We start from the raw sequence: 22,107 nt of genomic DNA on the forward strand, positions 1-22,107 counted from the left end.
GGTTAAAAATACACGTGTAATACAGGCTGATGTTTAAGAAAGGTTTTCCTGAAAGCTGTTGCTGCTGAGATTTTTACGCTTTGATGTCACAAAACAGCTCTAAAGATCATTTAAAATGACCTTCATTTCACAGACCAGTCTGCTCACCCAGCTCTGAGTCAAATGTGACCGAGATGAACAGTATAAACATAATTTCATGAAATAACTATTGTTACTAGAAAAAAATCAGCGCATTGATTGTGAAAGACAGCGGTGTGAAGTTGTAAATAACTAACCGCGATTTTTAACTGAACGAAAGGTAAAAAAGTTACATGGAGGTTACATCATATAAGATTTAATAATCTGCTCTCTAGAAGGTTTTCAGAAAGTCACAGGTCCATCCAGCACACCCATCCCCACCCACAGACAAACCAGAAACCACACAAACATTTTGCTTAAATTACTGAGATTTTTTCAGATTTTTTTCCAACTCGGTCAGCTATTGCATTATTTTGCACCATTTTTATAACTCAGAGGTCTCAGTGTTGCACAAATCTTCCATAATGCTCACAAGAATAAACACTGTGGCAGTAAATTCCAAAACTTTTGATTATTTTTGAAAACCACAAAAATAGCAACCATGTAGATAACAGAGCCTATTCCATGCAGTGGGATGGGCTCCAGCAGCCCCCTCGTGATGCCGAATAGGATAAGTGGGAGAAAATGGACAGATCAACTGTGTACATTTTAATTTTGGAATGTAAACTATCCACAGGTTGACAAAGAATTAAAAAATTAATGATTAGAGTAAGAAAACTGCATACTGAAGTTCTTGAAGGATTTTCGCACATCATACAAGACGGACAATCAGTAAAATATCTGGAACAACAGTCTTAGTGATCATATGATTGCAGGTTGAGGGCTGTGAGATTGTTTCTTCAGCTGAATTCTTGGCATTTTCTGCAGGAATTAAGCACTCGTGAGGTTTGCAACAATTCATAAAGAATGCGCCTCGGATCCAAGCAGCCTCTCAGGATGAGAAGCAGGTCAGTGAGGAGTCGTCTAAGTCAGGCCCGCTTGTACTCGTTTGCAACTCAAAGTTTTAGAAAAGAGACTAAAGTGAGAAAATGTAACAATTAAGCGTCTGTGCGAGTGCCAGCCTTTGCTGGGACATGCCCTGACATGTCTACATGTGTGATTGATGATGTGAACAATTTATTCTGTTAAGGTGTGTCAGTTTCAAGGCTCTCACGTTGTTCCAGTGGGTGAATTAAATGGATTTGAATTTCTGCTAATGTTATTAGTGATTGTCGTGCTTTGACAGGCCACAGTGTCTGCTGTGGAAAAGCGTAATAGAAGTCAGCAGAGAAAACCTCATGGATTTAAACAACACTGGTTTGTTTGTGCACCGAGAAGACTGAAGTCCACCAGAGTGGGTGCCCCACATCTCAGGTTTCCTCTGCCTCTCTTCCTGTTTTGAACTCCTTCTTAGTGTCGCTCAGCAGCTGCTTTTGAAGATTACAAACTGCTGCTGCTGCTTAGCTTTCAGAGTTTGTGTGGATGAGAGAAGCAGTGTTTTAAGCCGTCTTCCCTTTTATCCACTACTTCCTCTCCTATTATTTGCTTGACAGGGGATTTACATTTGAGTGCATCTCATTTATCAAGTAAGCAAACGTCTCTTTCTCATACAGCGAAACGTCCTGGAGTAACCTAACATCCTGGTGCAATACCTCAAAGTCTGACAGTCATAAACTGGCTGGTAATTCACAATTTTATAACAATTGTAGCCGCTACTCATTACCAGTGTTGGTCAAGTTACTTGAAAAAAGTAATCAGATTACAGTAACGCGTTACTGCCCATCTCTGCTCATTACTGCTGGAAGAGCCAAATGCTTTTATGCACACAAGTGTGCCTGAAGGAGATTAAGAATTTAAGCAGATTAGATTAATGAACTCATGATTGTAATCTAGGGTTAATTCATTTTGCTGAACTTTAACCCACTCCTCCCCTCCCCCGGCCCTTTCGACCCCCAGGGCTTCAAGCCTAACCGGTCTGTGGAGTGTGTGTGTGTGTGTGTGTGTTGTTCCAAGCTTTGTATGACTGGTCATTAATTACTGTTGGGCAGGCGCAACACTAATCAGACCCCCTACGATTGTTCATCAACACCCCCGACAGTGCAATAAACCACTCAGTGAGCGTCTGTTTAGATGACAGTAACCGCCACTCCATTGTTGACTACACTGTACCGCTTATTTGTTCGCTCAAGGCAGGTGGTCCTCTTAGTGAGGTCATCGAGTCTGAAACATAAAGCTGGGGGTCCTTGGAGAGGCCATCCCTAACCCTGGGCCCCAACGCAAACAGCACAGAGCTTCTTCTGACTTTCTATTCCTGTAGGCAACTCTGGCTTTTCATTTATTTTAGCCTGCAGTAAATGTTTTGGCTCATGACCCGCTTATCAAGGACAGCTGACATGTTTAGTCCTAACATTTATTTAAAATGATGTTATCTTTAAACAAGTAGATTTGACAGAATTGTCCCTCCTTTTAGAGTGACAGCCCATCCATAGATGGAAGAGAAATGCAGTTTAGTCATTAGAAGGATAAAGTGTATCCTGATCAAAGTAACACACAGAGATCAGGAAAACTTGTGCTCAGACTACAATTTAAAGAGTGACTGCTCCTTTCAAAGGATGTCCGTGTGTAACTATTTTAAATAAATCTCACAATCTAAATTTAAGGGGTGCATTAAATATTTTTTATTATTATTTTTAGTTAATAATAAAATAAATAAAAATTATGACTTATGGGTGGAAAATAAATGAATACAAAATTAATTTCAGTAGAGGAAAATCAGCCTCGTTGCAGATTAAAGTCTTATTATGTGCAGTGACAGGAAAGTTGACCTCACATGGTGCTGATCTGCACAAAGAATATCTGCTTCATGAGCAGTCACAAACATGTATCGACACATGTAACTGTTTACAGCACACTGTGAAAGAGCCTAACTGAACTTAGTCAAAATCGAGGGAGTATTTAGCGGAGAACAGCTCCACCGTGTGGCAAACAAAAGCACTTTTGTTAAGGTGGATCATGTGCTAATCGTAGGGGTGACCAGATGCCCTTCTTCATGTTGGACTGCGCCGCATTTTTTACCCCTTGCGCCCCTGTCACGCATATTGAGACAATGTGCCGCACTTTGACCGGCTCTGCGGGATGTGTTAAAGTCTGGATTTTTATGCCCAACACTCTAATGCGCTAACTCTGAAACCAATAGGGGGGGGAAAGTCACCTAAACGTTACACGCTTTGCAGATTTTGAATCAAATTATCCAACAGAAAATTTAGCCGCACTTTATATCGTTTTTTTTCCTCTGGATAATTTCATTAGTTTCACACAAGGAAAAATGTGACGTAAAGTGACACTACACGTGTCTCTTAATTGGCTAGAAAAATGCTAACGTTGGCTCAGTAAACATTGTATAGATGATGAAATCTAATAATGATTAACAGACAGGAGAAATAACAGGACTATGTAAAAACTATTGCATAAAGTTCAGATCCGCTTCATCCTTATTTTATTTACTTAGCAAGAGAGTTGCTTTTAAATACCATTTATTTGGCCTTTACATGCTGAATGCAAACCCGCACAGTACCTCCCTGTATTGCCAACATGTCCCACATGGTCCCACAAAAACACCGTTTTTAAATGTTCAAATGTAAATATACATAGTAGTACTATACCTGATCTGTAGGAGAAATGCTACTTGTAGCAGTATAGCCTATGTTGGGGGAAAAAACTACATTTCCCATGAAACCGAGTGGCTTACACGGAAATGACGCAACAGGCACAGCTTCTGTCAAGGGCATCGGAAACTAACGCCGGCTAAGGCTAGCAGCGGCTGTTTGCACGTGTATTGGAAGAAGCTCCGCAAAGGTGAGTTTGAAGAACACGACTGAGGCGGAAATGGACGGCTTTGGTTCAGACTTCTCAGCAGGAGGGTCCGGCGGGAAAATGGACACCGGTACCATCATGGAGCAGGTCAAGGTCCAGATCGCGGTGGCTAACGCTCAGGAGCTGCTGCAGGTAAATCAATGAACACGGCTGCTAAGCTAGCAAGCGCACATTGAGGTTCAAATAAGTGCTGAGTGCTTTTATCCTTACGGGTCAGAGCTACACAGCTTTACAGTAGCTTCGTTTTTCGTTCTGTGTGTAAGACTGTTTTATTTTTTAGCCCGCAATAACTTCCATAAGGTTGATGGATCCTGCCAGCATGTTAATACGTGGCTCATAGAAACACACGAGCCAGCACTGAAATGCTGCCGACACAAAAAGATCCTTTTGAGCCACAACGTTGGAGGGTCTTTTAATACATATCTGTTTTTTTAAAAAGTCATGCAAATATTCTGCGCTGCTGCTGCTGTCAGAGTAGTAAATGCTAATAAAACATTGTTTTTCATATTTCAGAGAATGACCGATAAATGCTTCAAGAAGTGCATAGGCAAGCCTGGAAGCACACTGGACAACTCTGAGCAGGTATGCACTGGCTGAGTCGCTTCAGTGATGCCCTGCTGCCCTGAGCAAAGAAGTGATCACGTTTTAAGAAAACAGGAGGGCATAACGAAAGTGCTGCAGGGCTCTAAAGCTTACCTGACAGGTGCTTTTGAGTGGGGCAAATGCAAGCGCAAAAACATAAGGTGCTGCTGAGGTACTCCATCATCTTGTAGAATAATATATCAGGTTTATCGTAGGATAAGATGGACCAACGTGTATCGACTCCTGAGTCTTCATCAGTGTGTCGGTTAGAGTTGATCTGCGTTGGTCTATCTCTCCCTGCAGAAATGCTCCTAGCATATATATATATATATATATATATATATATATATATATATATATATATAAAAATATAAATAAAAATTTTTGGTATTAATCACAGTTTTAAATCGGTTAAATTCTTTGTAGACCACGAGTGATTTATTTCTCTGGACTCTTTTTGCTTTGTCCCTAACAGAAGTGTATCGCCATGTGTATGGACCGGTATATGGACGCCTGGAACACCGTGTCCCGAACATACAACTCCAGACTGCAGCGAGAAAGAGCTCGCATGTGAACTCCTCTCTCTTCATCTTTCCCTTCTTCAGGCTGCTGCACACAGCGAGGGCCGATGCAGTGCTCTGCAGGAGGGCCCGCGCCGTGCACGACTTTGCTACGTAGCGGCACAACATCTGTCACAGTACCTCTGACAGGCAGAGCACAGCCTGTGGACTGCAGCCATAACGGTGTCTCTGTGGACAGTTTTTATTTTGCTCTGAGGAACAGTTCACTACCAATGTTAAATTGATTGTGTTTTACGTTAGAAATATAATAAGTCATCTTCTGCGGGTTCTTGCCATGCTGATTGGAAACACTAAATTACCTGCTTAGGTGTGAATGTGTTTTAAAGTGTTTGCTGATGCTGTGGCAGGAGGCGGAGCCTGCTGTGCCGCTAAAAGGACTCCAGGTGCAGTTTGGCTCAATAGGCCCAGCTTACTTACTGTGACTCATCTCCCTGCCCATCGAATGCTTCTGCCTGTAATACCAATAACAGTAAACTTCTCTCAGTCACTGCAGACTCTCCTTTAAACACTGCTTCACATTCTTTGCCGGGTGATTGTGCTTAGAGATTAAATATTTCCTGGAGCCTTAAAGGAAAAAAGAGAAGAATCGAGAAGCGTTTTGGTGTTTTCACCAGCATGAATTTGACATTTACAAGCCTCCAAACAGACCTATATCAAAGTACACCTGGAGAACAACACTGTTTTGTCTGACGTGTTTTCTGGTTGTCACTCTATCTGGTTGTCACTCTATCTGCTGCCCTCCACAGTAGTGGGTTTGTTTCAGCGGGGTCTCCCTCGCCCTGACGGGGTACTGCACCTTTCTCAGCTTCGTGTGTGTGCGGTTTGTTAGATGTCTGGGAACCTCCTGAGTTTGTGTGAGGAGCCAGAAAAGCTGTGAACATCATTGGCAATCAGTGATTTTTTTTCCCCAAGAAAAAATAATAAATTAATCAATCAGGTGTTCTCTCGTTTCTGATCAAAAATATCCACCAACAGAACGACACCGAGTCCCACGTCACTGACTTTGTACAGAGTAGACTTTCCCCACAAATCCACGTTGCAGTAAAAGATCACAATACCATTACATTTACCCATAAATGAATCCCATATTCTCCACGCAAAATACACAAAGCCACGTGCAGTGTGTTTACCATCCATGACAATAAATAACTAATAAATACTCCAAATGATCCGTGAATGAATGTTTAAGCCACAGCTCAGGGTTGTTTCCTCAGTTCAGGTAAAGCACAGCACTACCGCCAGCACCCGTGACCGGAGGGTCACAAAGGTCAGGGCTGTGTACACTGAGTATTTGTGTGTGGCTGTTTAGCATGACCTCAGTTCTCTGCAGACACAGTTCTTCCTTCATCAGAAGGGTAGGTATGTGGATATCCAGCTCCTGATAGACGTCACACGAGTGTAAACTCCCGGGAAACCGACTCGGCCGCATCCGTGTCCCCAGCTGGTTACTCCAGCGATAAACCACTGACCGGAGGGCTGACGACACGTCAGCGGCCCTCCAGAGTCTCCCTGCAATATCAAAAAACATCAACAGTTTCATTTGGAATTTAAATAACTTTAAATTCTATATAAAGTGTTGATTGATTAATTCATTTATAAGAGCAGAATAGCCGACTGAAGATGAGTATGGCAGCAGGGGAGTAAATGTCAGTCAGTCTGCAGCTGAGCCAGGTGCTCTGACCGAAACAGGAATGCGTGAGGGTTTCGTTACATAAGACGATTATGGAGAGGGTGCAGCGGGGTGGCCTGCCTTCGCTGAGGAAGAAAGCGTACATTTTCTATCAGGTCAGCGTTTGTGAGGCGGTCACATTTTCTAGATTTATTCTTTTTGGACTTTTTTCTCTTACATCTGATTCTTGTTTTTAAACCTTAATTTATTCGTCAGCCTTTTTCCAAAGGTGAACCAGAGAAGCCTGTAAGGGGGGAGATCAAGGTTGACTTTGCTCCGGCCTGGTTAACCATTCACTGTAAAGACACCACAGTCATACTTCCTCCAGCCTCCGAGCACTACATGCAGTGCACCAGCCTGATGTTAAAAGTCTCCAGGTTAGGAACTTTTTAACGATTGTGAAACAGGAAGTGCAGAAGTCTGTGAGAACATCTTACCAAGCAGGTGTCCCGACCTCCCGCCATGAATCCCGCACACATCATGTTTGAAGTCAGAACGCTACCGTATGATTGCTGACAGTCCGTCTGGTCAATGATGTTCACAGCAGCTTTCTGTAGCAGGTTGGTCAATGAACCTGAGGAAAGAGCATTACACACAGAACAGGTGTGATCGCAACACCTGAGTACCAGTTTTTTTGTTGCTGTGGAAACGAAATTCCATTCAGAGGCAGATAAGTCAGAAGCTAAGCTGATGAAGGCTGCAGTCATATCACATTCACTCGTGAAAGGCCGAACAGGCCACGGATCACGGAGCTATTCCTGCGTTTCTACCTCTGAAGGCTGAGTTACGTCAATAACGTGAAAATGATCTCACCTCTCGTGCTCCCCTGCCTTTATTTCTTAGTAAAGACATTTCATTTTTTTCCTGTGTGACCTCTAAATGCAGGACGTTTAGTTTTGTGGGTTCATCTCTCACCTCCCTCTCTCATGGATCCCCACCCTGTGATGTAGCACTCTGCGCTCTTTAAGAAGCGGTGTACTGGTGATGGAAGACAGACAGACTGGATGGTGTAAGACATCGGGGCTGGGACGGCCAGCTCCAGCAAAGCCACATCGTGGTCCATGTTGGTGCCATTAAAGGCCGGGTGGATGATTACCCTCTGGATGGGAACGACCAGGGCTCCTACCCCCGATCGCAGCACAGATCCCAGGCTCACGGCCCAGTTATTGGGAGTAGAGTCACTTTAGATGTAAGTTATTAATATTAGAATCACTCCTGAGCTTTCAGTGAAACGAGTTTTGATATAAATGTATGAAATACCTTTTGAAGCAGTGCGCTGCAGTCAGTAACCACCTATTGTGAATGAGCGTGGCACCGCATCTGTGAAGCCTCTGGTACTGAAGACTCCCGATCCAAGGCCACTCTCCCCTCCGAGCTGTGACTCCACCCACGATCCTATGGGAGCCCAGTGCAGGGCGCACGCCGCAGTCTTAAAAAACAAAACCCAAAACGCAGTTAAGAAGAATGACCCTTAATTCCTCACGCTCCGTCCTTCGTGCATTTTAAGTTTACCACAGTTTCTTTCATCAGCCCCATTGGGACAGTCTGCGGCTCTGTCACACTCCGGGTTGACCTTGCTGATGCAGGAAGTGGAGCTACACTCAAAGTTTCCACTGCAATTCAAGGCTGGAAAAAACACGGAGAGATTAAATAAATGAATCTCAGTAACCGATAAAGCTCTTAAGATTAAGGAGCTTTCAGGCTGACATTACCAGACAGTGGTAGCCCTGCTGCAGACGACACGTTCTCAGCTGAGGTCCCGAGTGCTGGTGGGGTATTAAACTCTGTCACTGTGGGAACATGCTGGCCATAATCATGAACCGAGGTGGGATCAGTCTGGCTTAGAATCCAGTTACGGAGCCTGGTAACACGGGAATAAACCCCAGGTCTGTTGACCTGAGCGCAGCCCACACCCCAGCTCACTATCCCGGCCAGGAAGAATCTTCCCGGGGCCCCCTCGCACACCAGAGGTCCTCCAGAGTCCCCCTGCACATGACACACATGAGCTGACAGATACTCTGAAAAGTGTCATTTTTGGTAACTTTCAACTATTCAGCATCAGGTAATCCGTCCTGGTCGGTCAGGATTAGCATCATTAGGCTAATCACCACGCTTTTAAGCATCAGCTCTGAACCTTGAAAGTCACGGAGCTACTGGGAGATATGTCTCAGAGCATGTTGTCTTTATCAGGGAGACAACACGACAGAAGGGGCACGACATGTACAACTGTCAAATATCAGCTGCTGTAACTCACAGTTATTGCTTTAAATGTTGAAACAATTATGTAATAAGTGCATTTTACACATTCTTACAAGTTCATATTTTTGTCTAAAAAATAACATTTTACGTACAGAGATATAAAATTTTCCAAAACGTGTTCGACAATTTATGCAACATCAGATATTTTGAAGTGGATTTCTATCAGACTGAGCCTCTCACGGTATAATTAACAGCACACGGTTGAGATGAACAGATGGCTCATAGTCTCAGTTTTTAAGGTGAGAACGGTGTGAATATTTTTAGCGATCCTCAGACCTTCATAGGTCATAGGTCATAGGTATAGACATGCCCCCTTTCTCATCCTGTTACAGCCACTGCATGTGAACCGTTTTCACCACTGACCTGACACGAGTCCACCTTGCCCTGCAGGAATCCAGCACACATCATGTTTGGAGTGATCGCTCCTCTGTACACAGATGACTTATTGCACACCTTGGAGTCAATGACTTTGACCACAGCTTTCTGCAGCGTGGAGGGCAGCGTGACTGCAGAAGAACACACGACACACTGATTACTCCCACTTGTCATATTTCACCTTAAATGACAAGACGACAGCTTTCAAGAACAAGTTTTTAGGATTTTCTTTTCTAAATGACTCGTCTGTTGCGTTTTGTGTGCATTCCTGCGGACTCACAGCTAAACTGGTGTACGGCACCCCAACCGGACACAATGCAGCTCTGACCAGGTGCAAAAACATGAGATGGGGAGGGTATGCAGACAGGCTGCACGTAAGAGCTGAACGCGAGAGGCATCTCCAGCTCCAGCACAGTTACATCATTGTCCGTGGTCATGGGGTTGTAGTCTGGAGACACAGTTATGGACTTGATGTTAATCGTTCTGGACTCTGGCTCCTCACCGCTCACCAGCGTCGCCCCAACCAGGGCTGTCCATTCTTTGGGGTTATTGACCCTAAAACCAGAAGAGGCAATCATAAATGATGGTGTATATTCATGAAATGGGATTGTTGTTTCTTGAGGACTTTTCTAGCATTTTTTCAAAAGCCAGAACAGAATATTTGATCAAAAACAGAAAAAACTGAAAATCATTTCCAGGCTCATGTGCAGATGTGTCCTAATACTGATTTATTGCAGGACAGCACATGAGGAAATGTGTTTTATGTAACTGTTTGCAAAGTGGTGAAAGAAGCATCATAGCCCTGTTTAAGTAATAGTGGGAAAACCTAAGGATCAAAACATTGCTAAAGTAAAAGTACCCAGAAACATATACATCATAATTAATGATGAAGTAATATGCAAATTAATTTAATGGTGCACTGGTAGATAACTTTATTACTTGCGTACTGCTGGGTATCTTTATCAGTCTTGCCCCGCCTTACCTCTCTGAGCTTCTTCATCCCCACGCACCAGCTGCTCGAGGGGGCGGGGCCTTTTCTATCTTTGCTCCTACATCATGAATAACCCGACCTTGCAGTTAGAGAGGCCGCTTCACTGTCCACTTTCAAAACATGTCTTAAAACCCATTTTTATTCTTTGGCTTTTGACCTCAGTGAGACTTAGTTTCTCTTGTAATTAAATTAGTTATTTATTTATTTAATTATTTTATTTTTGCTTTTATTTATATCTTATGTAATTTTATTATTTAGTTCAAATGTACAGCACTTTGTGTCAGCTGTGGTTGTTTTAAAGTGTTTTATAAATAAAGGTGATGATGATGGTGATGATGATGATGTACCAACGAGGCAAAGAATACTAGTAGACGTGTGTTTGAAAAACAATTTATAATTAAAGCTTTAAAATGAATAGCATGAACAACCAAGGACAGTATTTACCTCCAAAATAGCGTGGAAGGAGCAAAGCATACAAATACTACAGTGCTGTATACAGTAAGTCCGTGCTGTGCTTCTGTAAAGCACCTGTAAACTGTAAGCTACATTTCACCTCTCCATACTCTCAAACGATGGCATTGAGCATGTGAAGGTCGAAAGCTTAATGATTGTATTGATTAGCATCCAACAATTTCAAACGACTGTTTTTAAACGGGTTTAAATCAGAGCTACCTCTCAAAGCAGTGAGCTGCACTGACGAGCCAGCGTTCATTGACGATGGTGGCTCCGCAGATGTGCCGCCCATGGAACCTCAGGCTGACCTGCCACGGCAGCTCCCCTCGCCGTGTGTCCTCACCGCCCACCACCCGACTCCCCATGACAGGACGCGTACCGCAGGCTGTGGGTTGGGTGAAGAAAAACTAGTGTAAGTGATTAAAAGCAGATATGTCCCAGTATATTCTGCTCAGGTCGGTGGTAACGATGCACACTCGTTAATAACAGAAGGAATAACGGAGCTACTGTGGTATGTCTGCTTTATTTTAAGGAGTCATTCACCACAGCGAGCTTCATCAGATCCATCTGCGCAGTCTGGGACGAAGTCGCACTCTGGGTTTACTTTAGTGACACATTCTCCGCTGTCACAGGTGAAAGTGTTGTCAGGACAGCTGGCTGCAGAGCCAAAAATACTTTCAATATGCATGAAATAAATGAATAAATAACAACAACAATACATAGTAGAGTTTTTGCAAAACTGGTGACTTATTAAAGTTACAATTCTTACTTCTAAAGATAAATTTGCACATTGAAAACCTGCTGGATGAGCTGAAAAGTGGACTGTTTCAGAACACAAAGGCCGATTTTTGGCTCCTGAAAAGCTGAGACTTTGTTGAACATGATGCACGATTTAACAGGATGATGAATGAATGGATGTTTGGGAGGAGGACGGATGTCTGTGCGGCAAAGCCATTCATTCCAGATGGAAGTGACATCATTAGGTGAACATTTGAGTTTAGCTTGGATAATAATAAAAGAAATGAAAATACTTTTTTTGAGGTTATGGAAGTCAGATAAAGAGGTTGATGTATCCGTTTCTTATACAAATAAAGATGTAAATGATAAACTACATTTCCACTGCTATAAATTTATAAAGTGTTCAAATACCTTTTTACAGTTTTCACTGTAAATTTCATTTACAGTAACTTTACTTTCCTGTAAGTACTTTTACAGTCATTTTTCTGGCATCCAGCTGGCGGCACATTACTGTTAAAGTTGCAGCACAAATGTGTGTTTGGTTTTGTGCGTGCGAGTGTGTAACTTACCTATCATACTGTCTCCAATAGCATAAAATGACTTTCCACTGGCTCCTACAAAGAAGGAGGAATGATAGGTTACGATCTTCGTCACTCATAATAAACGTAAAGACTCTGGTGAAACACACAGACTGGTGACAGCTTTACTACCCAGCAGGATGACAGCGTCGATCTGTCCAAACTCAGGCACCTCCAGCGGTTTCCCGTGCATCGATGAGCTGAGCCCTGCACTCAGCAAGTCCTGAACAAAGTTTTCTGAATACTGCTGGATCTTGGACACCCTGAAGACGAGTCGGAGCGTCGCCATCACATCTCCATTGATGTTACTAGGAAGGCGAGAAGAAAACTGGCAATGTTCCATCTTACATCCTGTTTGTGTCTTCAATAAATGACCCAGTGCTTACCCATAGGCAACAATGCTGCAATCAACAAAGTGACGTGTTATGGATGAGGCGGTGAAGACGTTTTTAATCTGAAAGGTGAGAATCAGTAACAGTTGAACACCTTTAAAATTAAGACCTGCGCTCTCGTTGTGTTGCGAATCAGCACTAACCCTGGACTTTAAAACTGAGGACAGTACTATGGAGAAACCAGAGCTCTTATCCTGCAGTGCAGCATCGTACTTCAGACCTCTGAGCTCCACTGTCTCCATGAAATGATGCTGCTCCTGCACAAGGTACGCTGCGGGTAAAGCAGGAGGAAGTTATCAGTAAGTGATCGCATCTGCAGTGAAATCTTTAAACGGTTCATGCTGGTTTAAAAACGTCTGATACCCCGAAATGAGTCACAAAACATTACACCCAACATTCGTGTGCAGGCTCACCTATAACCAGGCCGACAAAGATGCCAATAATGAGGAAGAAGAGGAGGAAGAGTATGAGACCGCTCCTGTAGCAGACAGAGCTGGAGGGAGCGGGAGGCGAAGATGACCACGGCCCTCGGCCTTCATCCTTCTGCGCTTCCATGTTGGATTCACGGCACAGCCGTCACAACCCACCGTCGACTGTCTCCAGCACCATAATGCCTCACAGACAAAACGATTCAAGCCTGCGTGAAATAAACGTGCTGCGTGTCACTGGAGTTAGTGTGACATGAGACTGGGGACATGATTTTAAACAGCAACAGACACTTTTATGATTAGGATGATATTCATAACACAGAGACTAGACAACAGCGCCGGCATAGCAGAGACAGGAATGAAGTTTATCTGACATATACATACAGACCCCGCGGGGTCTTTTAGCTTAAATTTAGAGTTAGAGTTTAGAGTTAAATTTAAAGATACTTTTAGTTCTCAAAAACTGTCAGTAAAGAAATAATGATCATAACTACTCAAACTATTCAAAAGTACAAAAAAAGTTACCGCCCGGCGGCGCAGCCTGAGGAGCGCGTAAGATAAACCACGGAGGCCATGTCGCTTGGCAATCACAAATCAGATGTGGGGAAAGGTCACAGTAAAGACAAGAAAACGTCCGTAAATCTTTGCAGATAAACTCCACACAGCGTCTCAGGTACGTCTCACACAGCGGAGCTTTAAACAATGCAGGCTTTATGTTCTGAGGTAGACTCACTCACCTCTTCATCTGTTGCTCTCAGCACTGACATTTACAACATCCCGAAGTTCCAGCAAGAACAGAGACTGAAGACCGGGCGAGGACACCAAGAGGTCCGCTATTTGTTCCTTTGGCCAGGAGGCGTGCCTTTTCCCCGTCCCGCAGGTAACCCACCTTTTTCTGTTTGCCTTTAAAAGTCGGTAAGTCTTCACAAATCTCTGGCAGACCCTCCTTCCATCCTTGTTGATCCCTTTGGTTACACCCCGGTGTGCACAGGTGTTTCTGCTGTTACCTCATAGCTGACCTGCAGCTGCTGACCTGCTGTCCACAGTCTCCGGGTAAATATCAAACACGCATCCTTCAGTACAGCAAGTTGGAACAAAGCAGAGGTGAAAATGGCTCGAAACGCTCCAGAGCGGCTCCGGTGCTGCTCGTCAGTGCTCCACTGACACAGTGACTGAGCAACAGAAGGAGGAGGGGCCGAGCCTCCTTTAACTCGGCCTTTTTGTTCCTGGCTGCAAGTTCTGCACTTACAACAAGCTGGCAAACCATTAAGGCCCACAGCGCCTCCAGTCTGTCACTTTACTGACCTCTTGCATCGAGGTTAATGGTGGCACAAGTTTAAAGTGTATTTAAGGCTTTATTCATAGTTTCCATACCTGAAAACACACTTCAACTACTCTGTAATTATTTGAACAGGAACAGTTGTCCCTCATTTCAAAGCACATGGGTCAACTTTTAACAAACAATGGACACGTTCTGCTGTAAACTAAGAAATGCTCCGTGTAAAGCTCGAGGTGCAAACTGGGATTATTCCTCCGCCCTGCTAAAGCACAAAGGTGCAACGGCCTCTTTGTTGGTGTGTTTACAGGCTTGAAGTTTATCTTCTCACACTCAACACCCACTCCCAGTATTCCTTTCAAAACTTTAAGTTCATGACCGACATCATCACACTGTTAACTGGCCGCTCACACGGATCACTGAACATAACCAGGTGGTGTTTGAGTACAACGACCACTCGCTGTGAAGTCAGGGGGTTGAGACAGAAATCAGCTCTGGCCTTGTTGTATTTTTGTGATTGCATGGTGCTCCAGATGTTTGCAGCTGGTGAAACTGGACTGCACATCGATCAGCACACTATGATGCCACGCTGCTGTAATAGATTCATGTGTTTCAGCATCGTATTACTGAAATATGCAAAGCCTTGCCTGAAAAAACGACACCACTGGGTGGGAGCATGTGTTGGTCTAAAACCTGTAAAAACCTTTCAGCATATAGTCCACGTCCACAGACAGACACCCCCCCCCCGTGACAGCAGAGATGGAGGCTTTTGAGCTTGGTGCCGACAACAAGCCCGATGGACCCGCTCGTCTTTAGTCCAAGTTTTCAAATAAGAATTTAAATTCCATCACACTGAGTTTTCCGCCAGAGAAGGCCGGGACGTTTCTGGATCACGTGGCTTCTCTTCAGATGATTTCTTCTTGTCTTTAATGTGCATTTGTGGATGACACAGTGAACTGTGTTCAGTGATTTCTGGAGGTGTTTTTGAGCCCGTGCAGTGATTTCCACAACAGGTACATGTCTGTTTTTAATAAAGTTTTGATTTTTGGCCTCTTTTGATGATGTCTTGTACTGTAGACATATTGAGTCTTTAAGTTCTAAAATTTTCATCACAATTTGCATATTTCTGCGAAACTGTCTCTAAGATGCTTCTTCCACAGCCGACCATGTTGGGCCTCAACTGGCAACAGTTGTTTCGTACAACTACACACAAACATAACTTCACCTCTTTCGTAGCCTCCATATCAACTTTTCTGCAACATGTTGCTGCCATCACATCTTAAAATGGCTCATTTACTTAGAAAATTATTATGAATAAAATACAGATTTATGAAATTTGCAAATCATTGCATTGTTTTTGTGCACATTTTAAAGAACGTGCCAACTGTTTTGGAATTGGCGTTGCATTGTTAAGCATTTGACGGGTTTTTTTTTTGCTGGCTAAGCTGGACAGCAAGCAGTGACGCTCAGCTGCAGAGCAGTGGGTCCAAAAGTCTGGAGCGAGCCACAGAAGTTGGAGTCTGGATGAAAGGAGGGAAGTCATTTCAATAAAGGAGTTTTTAGGAAGGATAAACACGAGACTGCTGATGCAGTCATGCCTGTGTCGCTGAGTCTTTGCTTGGTTTTACCGAGTGATTAAAAACTGAAAGTGTGAGGTGTGAAATGGCAGAGAACACGTGAAACTCAGTGTACGAGATAAAAATGGAACCACATCTAACTCGCAGCAGCAGCTGAGTCATGCTGCTGTTAAACTACAGCGACTTTCAGGAATCTCTAAATCACATTCAAAGTGGTCGTTTTCACAACCTTCATGTAATTCTGAAGGCAAAGATGTGCAGCCAGCAGAGTACAGCAAAACTTCCAAAAGTCGGCATAATTACATTTTCACTTTATTTTCTTATCAAAACAACAAAGAATAGTAAAAAGTTCACTTATTCTGGATAAAAAGAAAATGGTACTGTTTACACATCCCACATTTATGGGCTCTTTACAACACAAATCTTTACAAATTTGCACATCAGACTGAAATAAAAGTGAAGTGCATTCAAACGTCTTTTTGCTGCTTAACTAAATCGGCTTGGCTCCATTAATGATTACCGTTATTGTTAAAACGAAATAAAAACTAAGGAAAAGAAACAACGAAATATTCAAGTGTGTACAAGTACGTGTAAGTTAGCAGGGGAGAGCTTGTGTGTTAGCCGTCCTGCTGCTGTATGAATGGGTTTGGTATGGCTTCCATGCCATCCTGAGGACAGATCAGCACTACGGAGGTTCCTCTGCAGACCACCAGCCCCAGCTGCCTGGTGTCTTCTGTCAGCTTCAGCTGGTCATCTGGATCTAAACACAGGAGTTGCAGGAGCACACAAGTAAGCGTCACATTGTCTACGACAGCAGTCGATGCTGCACGATCAGTTTAAATACAGACACGGCTTTAACAGTAAGCCCCACCAGTGTTCCAGTAACTCCTATGAGCTACTCAGTTTCAGTTTTTTCAACCCTAACTTCACTGTGGTGTCGCTGTGAAGGTTTATCCTTAATATCTCAGGTGCAGGAGCTCCACCCACCTGCTGGAGAGGAGCTGAGTAGCTATTTCAAACAGTGAATAACATGAGGCTCAGTTTAAGTTAAAAAACCCAAAAACAACAAAACTTTAATTTAACTCAGCTGGGCTCACACTTACACCCACACGCTGACTTTAGCATGAAAACTCCTCAGTGTGAGTGAAGGCTACAGCTGTCATAGCTCACACTGAGGCTGGTGGTCGGCCCTGAGCTAAGGATCAAAGCTTGGTGAAACACACAGCTCCACTCAGTAAATTAAATAACATTTCCCAGTTGTGGGACCATCTAAATACTTTCACCATCACCAGTAGCGTTATTTTACTGGGTCCTCCTTCAGTAGATGTGATCACAGCAGCACTCAGGTTAGTCTGGGCACTGCCTCAGTGTTGCAAATGACTCATTTGTGTTCAGGTTAAAGGAAACGCAAAACACTTTTCAGCGCTGGCGCAGTCTTGTGTCATTCTTTGTTCCTGTAAATCCATTTTCCCCTTGCATGGTCTTGACTTTAAAGCGCACACTTACCGCGCATATATTCAATAGTGCCGTCCAGCACCAGGTTCAGCAGAGGGTCAAATCCTTTAAGGACACCGCTGGCTGAGGAGGAAACAAATACACGGTGTAAAGTCTCCATTAGCTGGAAATAAGGACAGCAAATCCCGCAGCGCTGCTTAACTGTTAGCTTGTTATCATAACTGATCCACCTACCTTCTCGTCCTCCTTGAAACTTTACACGAATCGGCTTATCGATGTATTTGGACAAGTCGAAGATGCTCTCCTTTTTCTTTTTGTCTTTATCCTGCGCAGAGAAAACAAAACACGCCGTTTGTGAGTCGCATGTGTGCTAACCGCGCACACAAACACCAGCTGAGCCCAGTTAGCTAGGCTAGCCGTGTTAGCTAACGTGGTACAACAAAAACACCTTATATTACTTTGAATGTGCTGGTTTACATCCCGGGTTACGGCTGAAACACACACTCGCGGGCTAACAGCATATCTGACAACGTTAAAGGTGCAAAGGCAGAAAAGTATTTGAATGTACGAACTCACCGCCATGTTAGCTGCGTGACACGGAAGTGAAATTTCGACCTCGAGAATCTTCCGCCAATCAAAACACCGAGCGCCTTTACATGACGTCACTGCTTTTTAAAAATGGTTTTATTGACTCTTCATGATTTGATTTAATGGGGATGGTATGATAGGGTGAGTTAGTTTTTATATTATAATATTTTATATTATAACTCAGTTTTATAATCAGCATCTGCTTTTGGAACTGACCCCCTTTTCCTTTGCTGTCAGTCGAGAAGGGAACGTCTATTAATAGCACCAGCTGGTGTGTTGGAAAGCAGAGGACGAGGATCCGAGCAGAACACAGGGGGAGGGGTGGCTGTTTGTTGTGACATGGCTGACAGAGGTGACCATGAGCTGAAACTGCAGAGCTTTGAATTGACGCTTGTATCAGAAGAAGAGGATGAGTCTGCTTCACAGGTGAAGGACTCTGAGGCTGATATAACACCTGATGCTAGCCTACAAGTAGAAGGAGAGATTTTTTATGTCAACCGCCAACATCTGGCCCTGCAGAGCCCTTACTTCAGGGCTCTGTTCTTTGGCCGTGGGTTGGAGAGCAGCAAAAGGCAGGTAGAGATTAAATGTGTGAGTCTGCAGCATTTCAGGACCTTGATGGAATATACCACAACATGCAGCCTGTCTTTGGACAGAGAAAATGTTACGGGCATCCTCGAGACGTCCGACTTTTTGCAGCTGGAGCGAGCCAGGCTGCTGTGCTGTAAGTTCCTGGAGCGTGAGCTGCACCTCAGCAACTGTTTGGGGATGATGGCCTACGCCTGGCAGCTGGGTTGCACTCAGCTTTATGCCGCAGCACGGCAGGTGGTGCTCACTCACTTCTCCGCTATTTCAGCTGAAGAGGATTTTCTGTCACTTTCAAAAGAGTCAGTAGCAGATCTACTTGCCAGCGATGACCTAACCATCCATAAAGACGATCTGGCTCTGGAGGCAATACTGCGCTGGGTGTCATTTGACCCTAAACGAGAAGAACATTTCCTGGAGCTCATCGAGCTGGTGAGGCCCGAGTCTCTGTCCTTGCCTTTTATCACTGAACTCTTGACCAGAATGAAAAGCTCTGACCCCAGAGCCAGGCTCATCATAAAGCTCAATGAACATTTCCCAGCGTCTTGGTCAGTGGGCAGGTCAATGATGAGGACCAGGGCCAGAGAGACCCTGTTCGTGCTGGGCGGGCCTCATGATCAGGAAGAACAGGCGCTGTACCAGTATCACCCGATGAGTGGTAGATGGCAGAGCTGCGCGCCCCTGCAGAGGAAGAACCTCACACAGTACTCCGTGGCTGCAGTGGGTAATGGATGCATAATGAAACTGGCAAAAGTTAGACGTGTGCTTATTTTTCATGTGCAGTATTTTTAATATTCTTTAGTTCGTTTTTATGATCTTACATGAATATTGAACATTAAATTTTCACTGATTTTTTTTAAAATTTCCTTTTTATTTAGGAGACAGCGTGGTCGTGACAGGTGGCTACTTCCGGGATGTTCTGTGGTTCAGTGTGGATTGGGTCCGGATCTACGAATGTGGGAACCAGCGCTGGGTGGACGGGCCAGCCCTGCAGAAGTCCAGACACAGCCACTGCTCCGTAGGGCTCGAGTCAGTACTGTATGTCCTGGGGGGAAGTATGGACGAAGGTCTTGTGGATGATGTAGAAAGGCTGGTCCTTGGGTCAGAGGAGGGTTGGGAGGCAGTGAGTCCCATGGTCAGGGCCGTAGAGAGGGCAGCCACTGCTGCTCTGGGGTCGTGTATCTACGTGGCGTGCGGCCTGGATGAAAATGGCGAGGTTTATGGTGGAATTCAGAGGTATGTGGCGAAGGAGGATCAGTGGGATGTGGTCTCCTATTCTCCATTTCCACGGTGAGTATCTTTCTGACACTGCCAGATTTACATTCTTATGAAGTTTGAGCTTTCAAAATAAATGATACAGGATGATCAGCTGACAATTAAACAGAAAGATTCATATTTTTTTAAATTCTTCTTTAGATACGACCTGGTTGCCACGGAGCTCAACAGTGCCCTCTACCTGTTCGGAGGCCAAGCCCTTCGTTTTGACATGGAGACAGATGAGTGGACGGAGCTGGAGGAGGAATGTCTGAACAAAAAGTTCTTCTGTGGCTGCTCCTCGGTCACTGGGCAGATATACCTGCTCAGCGAGAGAAAGAGTAACAAAGCATTCCCGAACATGGTGCTGCTGGACCCTTACATAGACACCTGCATTGAGGTAGATGATGCTATACCCTGTCCCGTGCCCCTCAGAGGGTGTGTCACCGTAAGAATGATCCCATGATGCTCTATGATGGTTGAATGAATGTGGAATATTGTGCAAGTCTCTCAAGCCATCCCTCTTTCTTTATATTTGGTCAGGAAAATGGGTGCAGCAACTCATGCAAACATGAAGGGAAAGTCAATATTTGGTCTGACCACCTTTAATTTTTCAGCACAGGCTGAACTCTCAGGCAAGCTTTAAGTAGTCTTCAGGAGTAGTTCTCCAGTCTTCTTGAAGGACATGCAAAGCTCTTCTTTTATTCTATTCTCTGCTAAGATGATCCCAGAGATCAATAACGATGAGTTCCAGGCTCTGTGGAGAGCAGGAAGCAGGCGGAGGTTTGAAAGTCAGAAGAAGCAGAATACATATGTGTGAATAAGAGGGAGACATGCAAAGAGCAGTGATGGTGAAGGTAGATCCGTTTAAATATCAACCATCCAAGAAAAAGGAGAGTTCAGAAGAGAGTGTAGTCAGGGTGGAGTGGGTGGAGACGAGTGTCAGGAGTGATTTTAGACAGAAGGATAAAAGCAAGAAGCTACAAGATGCTGCAGAGCTGCTGTGATGTTTGGAGATGCTAGAAGCACACCTGGAGGTGGCAGAGTTAAGATTTTAATTTGGAGCGACGAGGACTGATGGAGCTAGAAACGAGTACAGTTAGAGAGGCAAGGCAGGAATGATTTGGACATGTGCACAGAAGGGATGGTAGATATATTGGACAAGGATGTTGAATATGTAGCTGCCAAGCAGGAGGCAGAGAGGAAGACCTCAGAAAAGATTCATGCATGTAGTGAGGTAGGACATGCAGACGCTCGGTGTGACAGAGGAGGATGCTGTCTATCACACGGTGGAGTTCCTGCAGATCCCCAACTGCACTGGCTGAGACTCAAACCATGACAGAGCCTCCGCTGTGTTTTACAGATGGCTGTAGACACACTGCTGTACCTCTCTCCTGACCTCTCCTGTACACACTGGCCACGATTTGAACCATAAATTTCAAATGCAGATTCACTCCACAAGACTCGTTGCCACTAATTTTAAGTCCAATTTGTGTGTAATTTGGCAAACCTCTCCCTGTTTCCTTTCATTAAGAATGGCTTGTGGACAGCCACTGAGAACATTTCTGAGGAGGCTTCAGCGAACAGCAGATGGAACAGCTGAAGGGCCAGATGCATCTCTCAGGTCCTGTGTCACGGCTTTGCTTGTGTGGTTTTTTCATGTAACTCTTTAGGTCAGGACTTTCAGAGACTGTTCATCTGCTGTAGACAGGCCTGCCACCTCTTTAATCCTCCACAGATGTTTAAGGACTCGCTGCGCAACATAAAAATGAATGAAAACGCAGCCAACCTCCATCCTTCATGAAGCCTGGAGCAATACTGCTCAAGAGCACTTTAAAAATGGTAAATGACCTGTATTTGTATAGCTTTACTAGTCCCTAAGGACCCCAAAGCGCTTTACACATCCAGTCATCCTTCACACACACATCCACACACTGGTGATGGCAGCTACATTGTAGCCACAGCCGCCCTGGGGCGCACTGCCAGAGGAGAGGCTGCCGGACACTGGCGCCACCGGGCCCTCTGACAACGGGTGAAGCGTCTTGCCCAAGGACACAACGACCGAGACTGTCGGAGCCGGGGCTCGAACCGGCAACCTTCCGATTACAAGACGAACTCCCAACTCTTGAACCACGATCACCCATACCAAGAGGGTGTCTGTCACCTCGATAGCAAAACATAAAGTTTGCACAGTACTGTGTATGGTTACCTGTGTGTGTGTGTGTGTGGGGGGGGGTCTTCATTAGTATGAACAAAATGTAAAAGTGTTTCATAAAAGTTTGACTGAATTTGTACAAGTTTTATTCAGAAGTCATTTATTTAAACTGTTCAAGTTGTCACAAATCAACACTCAAAATAAAAGTCAAATGCAGGTTTCACGAGGACATGAAGTGTCT

General features: G+C 44.3%; 4 protein-coding genes across 4 annotated transcripts; 2 read left to right on the forward strand and 2 right to left on the reverse strand.

Annotated features, from left to right (window-relative positions):
* The first annotated feature begins 3,808 nt into the window (after positions 1 to 3,808).
* timm13 (translocase of inner mitochondrial membrane 13 homolog (yeast)) lies at positions 3,809 to 6,031 on the forward strand. Its single transcript, XM_084922212.1, has 3 exons — positions 3,809 to 4,062; positions 4,444 to 4,512; positions 4,988 to 6,031. The coding sequence occupies exons 1-3, from the start codon at positions 3,943 to 3,945 to the stop codon at positions 5,084 to 5,086; spliced, it is 288 nt and encodes a 95-aa protein (XP_084778338.1). The 5' UTR covers positions 3,809 to 3,942; the 3' UTR covers positions 5,087 to 6,031.
* On the reverse strand, positions 6,019 to 14,129 carry tmprss9 (transmembrane serine protease 9). The gene is made up of 16 exons (XM_084922211.1): positions 13,714 to 14,129; positions 12,962 to 13,185; positions 12,692 to 12,819; positions 12,543 to 12,610; positions 12,289 to 12,464; positions 12,148 to 12,192; positions 11,384 to 11,497; positions 11,060 to 11,225; positions 9,677 to 9,951; positions 9,385 to 9,527; positions 8,475 to 8,748; positions 8,275 to 8,388; positions 8,023 to 8,191; positions 7,678 to 7,943; positions 7,200 to 7,336; positions 6,019 to 6,602 (listed from the first exon to the last, which is right to left on the reverse strand). Exons 2-16 carry the CDS (start codon positions 13,101 to 13,103, stop codon positions 6,441 to 6,443), a joined length of 2,379 nt encoding a protein of 792 aa, XP_084778337.1. The 5' UTR covers positions 13,104 to 13,185; positions 13,714 to 14,129; the 3' UTR covers positions 6,019 to 6,440.
* A 1,996-nt stretch (positions 14,130 to 16,125) lies between these two features.
* lsm7 (LSM7 homolog, U6 small nuclear RNA and mRNA degradation associated) lies at positions 16,126 to 17,951 on the reverse strand. The gene is made up of 4 exons (XM_084921337.1): positions 17,861 to 17,951; positions 17,519 to 17,609; positions 17,336 to 17,407; positions 16,126 to 16,589 (listed from the first exon to the last, which is right to left on the reverse strand). The coding sequence occupies exons 1-4, from the start codon at positions 17,864 to 17,866 to the stop codon at positions 16,447 to 16,449; spliced, it is 312 nt and encodes a 103-aa protein (XP_084777463.1). The 5' UTR covers positions 17,867 to 17,951; the 3' UTR covers positions 16,126 to 16,446.
* Positions 17,952 to 17,994: 43 nt separating this feature from the next.
* On the forward strand, positions 17,995 to 22,095 carry LOC146362254 (kelch-like protein 23). The gene is made up of 3 exons (XM_084921333.1): positions 17,995 to 19,181; positions 19,336 to 19,747; positions 19,874 to 22,095. Exons 1-3 carry the CDS (start codon positions 18,212 to 18,214, stop codon positions 20,175 to 20,177), a joined length of 1,686 nt encoding a protein of 561 aa, XP_084777459.1. The 5' UTR covers positions 17,995 to 18,211; the 3' UTR covers positions 20,178 to 22,095.
* Positions 22,096 to 22,107: the final 12 nt, after the last annotated feature.

This window comes from Perissodus microlepis, chromosome 23 (genome assembly GCF_051167445.1).
Source record: "Perissodus microlepis isolate ML-2025 ecotype Zambia chromosome 23, ASM5116744v1, whole genome shotgun sequence".
NCBI lineage: Eukaryota > Metazoa > Chordata > Actinopteri > Cichliformes > Cichlidae > Perissodus > Perissodus microlepis.